Source organism: Aethalodelphis obliquidens, unplaced genomic scaffold, assembly GCF_003676395.1.
Source record: "Aethalodelphis obliquidens isolate GAN/ISIS:26980383/991018 unplaced genomic scaffold, ASM367639v1 scaffold6, whole genome shotgun sequence".
Taxonomy (NCBI): domain Eukaryota; kingdom Metazoa; phylum Chordata; class Mammalia; order Artiodactyla; family Delphinidae; genus Aethalodelphis; species Aethalodelphis obliquidens.
The window spans coordinates 8374113-8387334 of NW_020837950.1; the positions used below are offsets into that span (position 1 = coordinate 8374113).

A 13222-nucleotide genomic window follows, 5' to 3' on the forward strand; every position below is an offset into this window, starting at 1 on the left:
CAGATCACAGAAATCCTGGGGGTGAGGTCAGGTAGCGCATGATCTTGCCAGTCTTTATCGCTGGCTGAATCCAACTGAAAACTGCAAGGCAGGGGAGCCTAAGGACATGGTTTGTGCCCATATCAGCCACTAAAGACAGTGGACGGTACAGAATGGATGTGGGTAAGTCAGCAAGGAGTATTAGGAAGTGTATCTTCTCCACCCCCATCCCTCAGATTCACCCCCTTTCTCTCTTACCATAAATGAAAATGGCAGAGACTTAAAGGAAACAACTGTTTGTGTCTGTTTTCTTTAATCCATGGTTGCAAATGCTTCTGAAATGTATTAGTGCACTTTCTTACTAAGCTTTCATAAGCATCTGCATTTGTTCTGCTTTTACTGTATTGTGGACAAAGGAAGTATGAAATATTGGTTAACACCGTCTCTCAAATAAGTACACATTCTTTAAAGCTTTTTGGATTTTTTGTATGTTTTTGGTTAGGTTAATTCAGATATAGTTTACATACAGAAAAACCCATCCATTTTAGTTCTGCAATTCTGTGTTTTCACAAATGTGTACAGTCCTGTATTTAACTCTACAGTCAAGATATAGAATATTTTCATCACTCCAAAAGGTTCTAAAGCTTTTAAAAATCTTTAATCCCACTCAAATAAATGTCTGGTATCAATGTTTTTTTCTTCTGATTTTAAATAGGAAAATTGGTGATAACATCCAACAGTGGGTAGTACTTAGTAAGTGCTATTATGAAAAGTATTTTTGTTGGTTTGTTTCCCCACCTTCTGACTTATATAAACTATTCATATTGGTTATTAACTCAATTCATGTATGTTAGACTGAGGAAAGGCTCATAATCTTGACTGCATGTTGAAATCATCTGAATTTATTAAATGACCGGATGGTCACGTAGCATTTCATTAAAGCAGGATGTCTGGGGTTAAGACCAAGGCATCAATAATCTAAGCTTTCCAAGTAATTCCACATGTGGCTAAAGTTGAAACCTCTGAATTAGATCAGTTGTTCTCAATTCTGGCTGCACAGCAGAATCCCCTAGGCAATTGCTTAAAATATTGATGCTTTTCCCTTCAATTCTGATTTATATAACTTGTTCATAAAAGTTGACTACAAGAAAAAAATAAGATTTGGGTAACTTATATTTCTGAATGGTTGGGCTCCAGTTAAATCAAGGTTTTATTATAGTTCTGGGTATGTGGTGGTATTCAATAAATGTTAGATGGAGGTCCTAATCCCACAGCAGAGTCAAAGAGAATAATATATGCTCCCTCTTGGAAATAAACTGTTTGTGTATTTGAAATAATTGTCTTGGCAAACTATCACTTTCTGAAAATTGTCCTCCTAGGTAATTTACCTCAAATGGTAAGCCTTTTAATTTAAGAGAATACTATATTTCAACCCTATTTTTCAGCATAATATTAGGCACATATATATTTTACATCACTTTCATAATTCTCTCCAAGGAAATAGGAAGCAAGATTAAGAGATGGAGGATAAGATTTAAACCAGCCTCTCTCTTAGAAGCACAAATGATGCTATTGGACTTCTGGGCCTGGAGAATGCTGCTACTTTGTAAAATAGAGCAATGGTACTTGCTGCTTTTTTTTTTTTTTTTTAGCGATACGCGGGCCTCTCACTGTTGTGGCCTCTCCCGTTGCGGAGCACAGGCTCCGGACGCGCAGGCTCAGCGGCCATGGCTCACGGGCCCAGCTGCTCCGCGGCATGTGCGATCTTCCCGGACCGGGGCACAAACCCGTGTTCCCTGCATCGGCAGGCGGACTCTAAACCACTGCGCCACCAGGGAAGCCCACTTTCTGCTTTTATAATGGTGAAATATATATGCAAAGGACAACTAATGCCATTCGCTAAAACAGAACTGAACTGTCTAGTGAAATAGTTATGGGACTAGCAAAATATTTATATATGATATCTTTTTCAGACTTCAGGAACTAGTAACTGAAATAACAAAAATCTCTTTTGGCATAAAGTTACTGAAAATCTTTTATAGCATAAATGCTCATCCAGCAAACCTCCCGAATTTTATTGTTATAAATAATTAATCACCATGTTGCATGTTTCAATATACATTAACAACACCAGGTGTTGTATTTAATCCTTCAAATATAAACTAGTGCAACAAACGGCATTTTTCTTAAATGTTCTTGGTTTAATATAAAAAATACAAAGCTTGCTTAATTTGACCTTCGCACTTCTTACTCAGTTTTCCTACTCCTTTTTTCCTTTTTAGGACCATCTCAGAAAATAGTGTCACCTAAACAAGAGCATGAAGATAGGAAACATGACAAAGTCACAGATAAAGGAAGTGAGAGTGGGACTTCCTGTAATGAGCTCTCCACTTCCAGTTGTGACAGCCACTCAGAGGCAAGCACTCCCCAGGACAACCCACCCAGTGCCCAGCAGGCGACAGCTCACCAACCTAACACCTTAACATTGGATCGTCCTTCCAAAAAAGCACCTGTGCAATGGATGCCCCCACCAGACAAACGCAGAAACAGTGAACTCTTTCAGACACTCATCAGCAAATCCCGGGAAACCAATCTTTCCAAAAAGAAAGTCTGTGAGAAGCTAAGTGTGGAAGAAGAAATGAAAAAGTGTATTCAGGATTTTAAAAAAATCCACATTCCAGATTACTTTCCAGAGCGCAAACGCCAGTGGCAGTCTGAACTGTTACAGAAGTATGGGTTATAGTAATTATCACATTCCTGCAGTATTTCAATGACGTTCAGTGTTTACTACGGTGTCACCACCTGACCGTGTACTAACAATGGTCAGTGTGATTCTTGCTGCTCTTCCTTTTTGTGAACAGTGGATGTGGGACAGTATTTTCTTTCATTCTTTTTGTTGTTGTTGTTGTTGTTAGAAATACGATTTTTAAAAAAGAAAACTCGTACGTGTTGAATCAGATGGTGTTCCTGATTCAAACCGTTTTGCAAGAATGAAAGCAAAATGTGCATGACCAAGAAGCTTAGAATCTTGATTTTTGAACTGTGGTCATGTTTGTCATTTTGTAACTCACCAAAAACAAAATCATCATATCACTCCAAGTAAAGTGACAATATGGATGAAGCCACATCAAGTAAAATGTTAGATCACGGTTTGGGGACCCAAATCCAAAACTGTTTAAATGTTAATGCAATAAAACAAGTATTATGTTTGCATGAGCACAATGTTACAAATAATTCACAAGACGTAGGGAAGATTTGTTTGCTGCTTGGAAAGAAAAAATTATGAAAAAATAGCAAAAAAAAAAAAAAAAAGAAAGGTTCAGGCAAAGCCTATAAATGTAAGCTGTCTAGGAGATTGAATCTTATTTGTTCTGGATCTGTGATTTTTTTGTGTATGTGTATGGTGTTCTGTATGTATGTTAAGATGATGTAAATATGCCTTATAATCTTGTGTTATGACACTGACATTCATCTATTAATGCTAGTCATGGTTATTTCTGTGAAATGAGTCCTTACATCAGGCTGTGAAAATTGGTATAATGATGCTCTGAAAGATCTGACTATAATGTTAATCAAAATAATTGAGGGAAATGGTAAAGAGCTTTATGTATTTGTTTAAAAAAAGGAAAATATATTAGAATTCCTTGATCTCTATTGACTCTTCTTTTAAAATATTCAGTTGTTATATTGTCTTCAATTTTCCTTTAAAATCCCAAACTGGAGAATGATATGTTCAACCTTAATGTTGACAAGCTAGAGACTTGCTTCCAGGACATGGAAGCAAACTAAATGTCCATCGACAGATGAATGGATAAAGAAGATGTGGTACATATATACAATGGACTATTAGCCATCCAAAGGAATGAAATTGGGTCATTTGTAGAAATGTGGATGGACCTAGAGTCTGTCCTACAGAGTGAAGTGAGTCAGAAAGAGAAAAACAAATGTCGTATATTAATGCATACATGGGAATCTAAAATAATGGTACAGATGAACCTATTTGCAGGGCAGGAATAAAGATGCAGACATAGAGAACGGACATGCGGACATGGTGGGAAGGGGAGGGTGGGATGAACTGGGAGATTAGGATTGACATATATACACTACCATGTGTAAAATAGATAGCTAGTGGGAACCTGCTGTATAGCACAGGGAGCTCAGCTCCGTGCTCTGAGATGAACTAGATGGGCGGGATTGGGGGGGCGGTTTAGGAGGGAGATCCAAGAGGGAGGGGATATATGTAAAATATAGCTGATTCACCTCATTGTACAGCAGAAACTAAACATTGTAAAGTAATTATACTCCAATTTAAAAAAAAAAAGATTAGGAAAAAAAAGAGCTATGTCTACTAAGGAGTCAGAATCACTTCCAAAGATACCTCCCAAAACAAAGAGAGAGGGGAGAAATTATCCTACCTTCCCACATTCCAATTCCCCACGAACACTTTCCATTGTCCCAATATACGTAGAAGCAGTTCGCAAAGGAGCCTAGGAAAATTAATTTAATAGAGATGATCCCCCTGTGATACAAAGCCTAGCAGTGCAAGGCAGGGAATAGATCTGAAGAACACTTCACATCCTACTCTATTTTTTCCCAACACAAAACTTCAAATAGAATTGCAATGGTAAGAATTTGTCTATTAGTCTATTGAGCACTTACCATACACCAAACATTTGGCTCAAAGGTTAACAACATATTCAAGAAATACAAATTACTAGCTATTGCCCTTGGGAAGAAGCTTATGGTCTGATTCTCCCAAATCATTACACATTCACCAGAGGCTAGATCATGGCTGGTCCCAAATGGGTTTACCATAGAATCGAGGGAGGAAGCTAGAATGAGGACTCTTCCCTGAAGAAAAGGAGACTCCGAAATTTAAAGATGAGTTAGACTAAAACTGCTGTATAAAACTTCTTTTCCAAAGAATCAGGAGATAAAATCTGGCGGATCACCGTAAGTCCAAAGAGCTGGAAAGTCATTGAAGTTCAGTATTTTTGGAGAATACCTTTTGTTTGATATACAGTATTTACTTAACTTGTGACCTGGTGTTTTATTATTAGTTCAAGTGGAAACATAAATTGAGTACTAACTAAGATGAGAAAAGGAAACAAAAGTGAAATTGTGAGATTTTCAATTTTGGAAAAATGGAGTAGATATACTTTTCCTTATTTCTCCCACTAAGTATAACTGAAAACCCTGGACATTATATACAAACACACTTAAGAGGCTCTGAAAGGCTCATAAAAGAAGGAAAGCTGGCTAGAAGCATTGGGATCAAAAAACAGCATGGTGACGGAATTTCTTGGGTTTTCTTTTTGTCTATACATCGCTGAAGCTGGTAACACAGCAATACTAACAGGTGCAGAAGAAGCAAGGCCCAACAAAATCCTGCTCTCTCTAGCCAAAGGACCAGGAAAGGTGCAACTTAGCAAGACAGAAAACATTTATAGAACAGCTGCTGTGCTGTGTCAGGTTGCAGGTAGGTAGACACAATTGTATTGCATAGTCATTTTAAGGCTTCCTACTTTTTTTAAAGAACTTAGCAATTTTAGTTTCACAGCAAAATTGAGAGGAAGGTACTGAAATTTCCCGTGTACCCCTTACCCTCCAATAGGCACAGCCTCCTCCATTATCAACATCCCCCATCAGAATTGTACATGGTTATAATTGATGAACCTACACTGATGCATCGTTATCACCCAAAGTCCATAGTTTACATTATTGTTCACGCTTAGTATTTTACATTCTGGGGGTTTGGATAAATGCATAATGACACATACCCATCGTTATAGTATCACACAGAGTACTTTCACTGCCCCCCTAATCATCTGTGCTCTGTTTATTCATTCCTCACTTCCCCCAACCACTGGCCGCTGCTGTTCTTTTTACTGTCTGCATAGGGTTGTCTTTTTCAGAATGTTATATAATTGGAATCATACAGTACATAGCATTTCCAGATTTGGCTTCTTTCACTTAGTAATAGGCATTTAAGGTTCCTGCATGTCTTTTCATGGCTTGATAGCTCTTTTTTTTTTTAGTGCTGAATAATATTCCACTGTCTGGATTTACCACAGTTTATCCATTCACCTACTGAAGGACAACTTGGTTCCTTCCAATCCTTCCAAGTTATGGCAGCTATGAATAAAGCTGCTATAAACATCCATATATAGATTTTTGTTTGGATGTAGTTTGCAACTCCTTTGGGTATATACCAAAGAGTGTGATTACTAGATCATGTGGTAAGTGGATATTTAGTTTCGTAAAGAACTGCCAGACTGTCTTCCAAAGTGGCTATACCATTTTGCATTCCCACCAGCAATGAATGAGAGTCCTTGTTCCTTCACATCTTCATCAGCATTTGGTATTGTCAATGTTCCAGATTTGGGCCATTCTAATTGGTTTGTAGTAGTATCTCATCATTTTAATTCACACTTCCCTGATGATGCATAATGTGGAGCATCTTTTCATATGTTTTTCTCCCACCTCTATGTCTTCTTTGGTGAGATGCCTGTTAATGTCTTTGACCCATTTTTTAATCCAGTTATTTGTTTTCTTATTGTTAAATTTTAAGCATTCTTTATGTATTTTGCATAACAGTCATTCATCTGATATTTCTTTTGCAAACGTTTTCTCCTAGTCTGTAGCTTGTTTTCTCATTCTCTTGACATTGTCTTTCACAGGTAGAAGGTTTTAATTTCATCAAGTCTGGCTTACCAGTTATTTCTTTCATGGATTGCGTTTTTGGTGTTATATTTAAAAAGTCATTGTCATACCCAAGATTTCTCCTGTGTTATCTTCTAGGAGATTTATAGTTTTGCATTCTCCATTCAGGTCTGTGATCAATTTTGAATTAATTTTTGTGATGGGTGTAAGGTCTGTGTTCAGATTCATTTTTCGCATGTGGACATCCAGTTGTTTTAAAACCATTTGCTCCACTGTGTTGCCTTTTCTTCTTTGTCAGAGATCAGCTGACTATATTTATATGGGTCTATTTGGGGGATCTCTATTTTGTTTAATTGATCTATTTGTCTTTTTTTTTTTTTTTTTAACAATACCACATTTTCCTCATTACTGTAGCTTTATGGTAAGTCTGGAAGTTGGATCACATCAGTCCTCTAACTTTGTTCTTCTCTCCATATTGTGTTGGCTATTTTGAGTCTTTTCTCTCTTTATATAAACTTTAGAAACAGTTTGTTGATATCCACAAAAAAACTTGCTGGGATTTTTATTGGGATTGCATTGAATCTACAGAACAAGTTGAGAAGAACTGATATCTTGACAATGTAGACTCTTCCTATCCATGGGCATGAAATATCTCTCCATTTATTTTGTTCTTATTTGATTCAGTTCATCAGAGTTTTGTAGTTTTCCTCATACAGAGCTTGTACATATTCTGTTAGATTTATACCTAAGCTTTTCATTTTAGGGAGTGCTAATGTTAATGGTAGTGTGTTTTTAATTTCAAATTCCCCTGTTCATTGATAGTATATCAAAGTCCCCCACTTTTTGAAAATAAAATCCAAAAACTTTAGTATCACATTATAGGCCCTCAATACAGTGGCTTCATATCAATTTACCTTTGTGTGACAATAGACAACTTCCAAAACTTAGTGGCTTAAAAAAACAACAACCATTTATCAGCTCATGATTCTGAGGATCGGCATTCTGGACTGCTCTCACCTGGGCTTACTCATCTGGACAATCTACTGATAATTTGTCAGTGGTCAAATAAACTATAATGGTCTCACTCCACATTTGGCATTGACAGGTTTCAATCAAGACTCAAGTCTCTACATATCCTTTCCAGATATCTGACTGAGATTTGTTCACACTTGGTTGTTCCAAGAATGTAAGACAGGAGGTTGCAAGGATCTCGAGGCCTGGCTCCAAACTCATACAACATCACTTACCCTGTATTCTTTTGGTCAAAGCAAGTCATTTCAAATTCAAGGGATATGGAAATACACTATACCTCTTAATGGGAGGAGCAACAAAGGATTTGTGGCCATTTGTAATCTACTATAGAACCAATCCATCCTTTGCAGATTCACAACCAGAAGCAAACTGCACACCAGTTACTAGTGACTTGCTAAGACTCTACTGCACCCGGAAGTCACCATACCCCACAAAATGCACACAAACTTCTTCATTCACATTTGAAATGTTTCCCATACTGCATGTTTCAGTTCAACTACCACCTACTTTCCAAAGCTTTCTTTAATCCTTAAGGACAGAATTATTAATCATTCCATTCTCAGAAATATCAGAGCACTTTAAAAACATCCTCTTTTGCTCTACATATTATTTATGTTCTATAGTATATAAGAGTAATGATATACATTTGTATTTTCCATTGTTCTGAAGTATTTTTCATATACGTTAAGCTCTTACTTTTCTTTGTATGAGGGGACACAATTAAGTAGACAGCTTCTGGCACACAGTAGGTATGAATGATTTTGGCAAACAAGTAAACATCCTTTTCAATGTAAGAATTTCCTTAACAGTCCTTGGTAGGTACTCTTCCTGCCTCACTAGGCTTGCTAAAAGCTATTTTACAATGTTTTCAGGCCAAATCCCACTCATTGGTCCTACATTCCTAATCTCTCATGAGAGATGAATCAAAAGACTATTTTTTTAAATATTTCATAGTTTGTTCCAATTTGGATGAATGTGATTCAAGCATCTCTTGCTAGAGATGCAATCACCAGGCCTTAAAATTATGTCTTCTCCTCCACAGTGTTTACCTTTGTTTGCCATAAACGTAACCTGTGACCTTGTATATTAGTGTTTTTAGTACAGATTAGTTAAGCAAATATTACCAAAGTATTATGTTCATTAAAAATGGATATAATTTGGAAGAGTTTCTTATAAAACCCTTAAACATAAATCTATTTTTTTTCAATTTTTTTCTCCCTCTCTATTCTACAGTCCCCAAAGTATTCACTTTGAAGCATAACATACAGAGGTTAAAAGAATCACACAACTGCAGGGTTGAAAGAATCTTAAAAGTTTTAAAAATCTTAAAATTTAAGATTTTTAAAAATCTTAAATGAATTCAAAGTAATCTATGCCTGTTTCTAGTGGGCCTACTATGGGCAAAGCACTTTATCAGATGTGTTAAATATACAGCAGTGAACAAACAATAATTAAAATGGATTTAATTTCAATTTTGCAATGTGTACACAATGACCCTTGATTAAGGGTAGGCAGTGGGCGGGCTATACTGCCTTTACACATAAAGGCATAAATATTGCTACATAAGTTTAGAGGAAAGAAACAGCTTTACAGTAGAAGTGGAATTTGAACTGGGACTTGAAAGGGAATTTGGATTTGTACCTATAAGGATGTTGAAAATGGAACTGTATAAGGAAAGACAAACGTCTCTAAGTTTAAATATGTAAGAAGACTGGAGCAGATGAAGATATTCCAGAAAAATATTTATAAAAATATTATTGTAGATACTTCCAAATACAACTTTTTAAAATGAATATTTCATTCTTCTGTTGAAGAATATATTAAATGAAGAATATTTTAATAAGAATCTCCTTGTTCAGGATTAAATTCTCATGAGTAAATTCTTGTTATACCCACCTACTTTCTTTTTCTCTTTGGCCCCTAGTCTCCGATTGCAGCCGCAGGCACTAAGGTAGATGCAAACTAAGTTTTCTTTAAAATGCTGTTAAGAGACCAAATGGAAACTGATTAGTTAAAACTAATGAAAAGAAAAATCAGAACTTAGACCAACAAAATGTTTTTTATCGGGGAGGAGTTTTTGGCTTTTTTTTGCGGTACGCGGGCCTCTCACTGTTGTGGCCTCTCCCGTTGTGGAGCACAGGCTCCGGACGCGCAAGCTCAGCGGCCATGGCTCACAGGCTCAGCCGCTCCGCGGCATGTGGGATATTTTCGGACCAGGGTTTAGAACTCGGGTCCCGTGCATCGGCAGGCGGACTCTCAACCACTGCGCCACCAGGGAAGCCCTCGGTGAGGAGTATTTTAATACTAATGTTGTTTAGCATTGCCGGTGCATTGTAATAATAAAAAGGAGATTAATTTATAGTCGTTTTATTGGCATTTTAAAATTATCTACTTTCATTGCCTGCACCTGGGGCAAATTGCTCCCATCACCTGTTTAATATTCATTGCAGTTAAATGCAGAAGACAGACTAAAAATTACAGTATAGTTTAACAGGTGCTGAGCTAGGGGTATAAAGGACTCTCTCTACTGCAACTAAAGGTTCACACCTTCATCCTTTTCATTTCAGCTACAGGAATAAGGACTACACTGGTCTGCCTTCAATCTTTCCCTGTCAGTCCATTCTTCATGCTGCTAGAAATGTGATCTTCCTACAACACAAATTTTTCATATTATCTTACTTAAAACTTTTTATCTCTCTGCCTATTAGGAAAAAAATTTACTTTATATGATTATTAAAGTCCACCATTTTCTGCCTCCTCCTTTTCTCCAGTTTTATAATCATGTTCCCACATGTATAAATGCACACACACACAAACACACATTATTTTTTCCATCTAACTACTTCTAACTCCCAAGAAGAATTTGCCGCTTCTTTCTTTGTGCCCACAATTGTAATATTTATTATGGCAGGGACAAAATTTGTTAACTTGTGTGAATGTTCCTCCCTCTGCCTCTCCCAAAGATGAAGATTTTCCAGCTCAGTCCACACATATTTGGTGATATAGAATAAAAGAGATTGAGAATACAAGAAACACAGCACACACCCCATTCCTAGAACATTTTTTCTCTTTCCTCTTAGCTTTGTTTTCATGGCAGAATAAATAATAAAAATAAAATATCACCATTTTGCAAACCTTAATGAAATAATGGATGTAAACAGTAGTCATCCATGGCTGCTAAAATTATTTATGAAAGGATAATGAAAAACTGTATAATGGGTGAATCAGGCTAATAGTATCTGATCCAAATCTTATCATCATGTTTAGAGAGACAGCACAGCACCAGCTATGATGTATTCTTACCAAAATCATTAGAGCCGAATCTGACAGGTCTCTAGATCTAACTGCCAGTTTGCTGGGAAAAAGGGGGATAAAGAAACTTTTTAAAAGAAGATGTGATACATATGTACAATGGAGTATTACTCAGCCATAAGAAAGAATGATATAATGCTATTTGCAGCAACATGGATGGACCTAGAGATTATTATACAAAGTGAAGTCAGACAAATATCATATGATATCACTCATATGTGGAATCTAATTTTAAAAAATGATACAAATGAACTTATTTACGAAACAGAAACAGACTTACAGATATCAAAAACAAACTTATGGTTACCAAAGAGGAGATGTTGGGGGGAGGGATAAATCAGGATCTGGGAATTAACATATACACACTACTATATATAGATAACCAACTCAACATTCAGTGATAACCTATATGAGAAAAGAATCTGAAAAAAGAATGAATATATGTATATGTATAACTGAATCAGTTTGCTGTACACCTGAAGCTAAAACAACATTGTAAATCAACTATAATCCAATCAAATTAAAAAAAAAAAAAAGACAATAGCTTTCAGTGACTGTGAATCTGGAGAATCCCAGCCAGGAAAAGAATGTCAGATCTCATTGTCCTCCTAGCCCTTCAACCCTCCCCTGAAGCCCCTCAACAAGATGGCTTGACCCCCCCCCCAAAAAAAAAGACAATAAAATGATGCAGTTAGTAATTTTTTAAAGGATGGAGATTTCACATAACAAATTACCTGATTCCTTTTTTTTTGGTTATTTATTTATTTTTAACATCTTTATTGGAGTATAATTGCTTTACAATGGTGTGTTAGTTTCTGCTTCAATAATAAAATGGCAAGGGAAAACAAAGATGAAGCGTGAAGGACCTTTAATTAAAAGATATATCCTATACATGCTATGTGGGGATATTGTTTTTATCCTGACTCCAACCAAACCAACTGTAAAAATCATCATCATCATCAAATAGCTTTAAGATAAATGTTTAATGATAAGAAATTATCATTATTTTAACAGTGATATTGTGAATATGTTGAAAATAATGCTTATATCTTTTAGAGATATTCTCTGAATTATTGATGGATAAAACAATAAGATGTCCAAGTTTACCTTCAAAATAATACATAGGGTAGGAGCTGTGTGTTGAACTACATGAAGCAAGTTTGGCTGCACTGATAATTGTTGAAGCAAATGACAGATACTCATGGTTTCTCTTCAATTTTGTGCATGCTTTAAGATAAAACAAAAATAAATATAATTTGTAAAAAACATTTTGAGAAGTGGGAGACTGTTGACTCAATGAATAACAGGAGTTTGGGGCAAAGTTTGAAAGCACTTTTGAGGTTAGTGAACAAGAATTTTTAGTGACATCAATTTATCCCATTGTGTGACTCAAGCAGTATTAGACTTCTTAGGTGGGAGATTGGGGTGAGAGCACAGAGAATTTGTACAAAAATAATTAGCTATGTGTTTGGTTTTTTATCCATTAGAGTTTTATGATGAAATACAGAGAAGCAAGGGAGATCAGAGTATTGGTGGGGATCCTAGTGAAAAGTTGGACCTTACAAACTCAACTGGATTTTACAAAATTAAATGCAATGGAGAAAAGACAGCCTCTTCAACAAGTGGTGCTGGGAACACTGGACAGCTCCATGTAAAAGAATAAAATTAGAACACTCCCTAACACCATACCAAAAAAAAATGGATTAAAGACCTAAATGTAAGGCCAGACACTATAAAACTCTTAGAAGAAAACATAGGCAGAACACTCTATGACATAAATCACAGCAAGATCCTTTTTGATCCAACTCCTAGAGAAATGGAAATAAAAACAAAAATGAACAAATGGGACCTAGTGAAACTTAAAAGCTTTTGCACAGCAAAGGAGACCATAAACAAGATGAAAAGACAACCCTCAGAATGGAAGAAAATATTTGCAAACAAAGCAACTGACAAAGGATTAATCTCCAAAATATACAAGCAGCTATGCAGCTCAATATCAAAAAAACAAACAACCTGGGCTTCCCTGGTGGCGCAGTGGTTGAGAGTCTGCCTGCCGATGCAGGGGACATGGGTTCACGTCCCAGTCTGGGAAGATCCCACATGCCGCAGAGCAGCTGGGCCCGTGAGCCATGGCTGCTGAGCCTGCACGTCCGGAGCCTGTGCTCTGCAGCGGGAGAGGCCACAACAGTGAGAGGCCCGCGTGCCGCAAAAAAAAAAAAAAAAAAAAAAAAAAAAC

General features: G+C 36.5%; 1 protein-coding gene across 1 annotated transcript in view; it reads left to right on the plus strand.

The window, feature by feature from the left end:
• The window catches only part of KCTD8 (potassium channel tetramerization domain containing 8), a 254608-nt gene extending 250810 nt beyond the window's left edge, over positions 1 to 3798 (plus strand). The window contains exon 2 of the mRNA XM_027103058.1: positions 2262 to 3798. Coding sequence (XP_026958859.1) covers positions 2262 to 2722 — 461 coding nt within the window. The 3' untranslated portion in view covers positions 2723 to 3798. The remainder of the gene's footprint in view (positions 1 to 2261) is intronic.
• The last annotated feature ends 9424 nt before the right edge of the window (positions 3799 to 13222 follow it).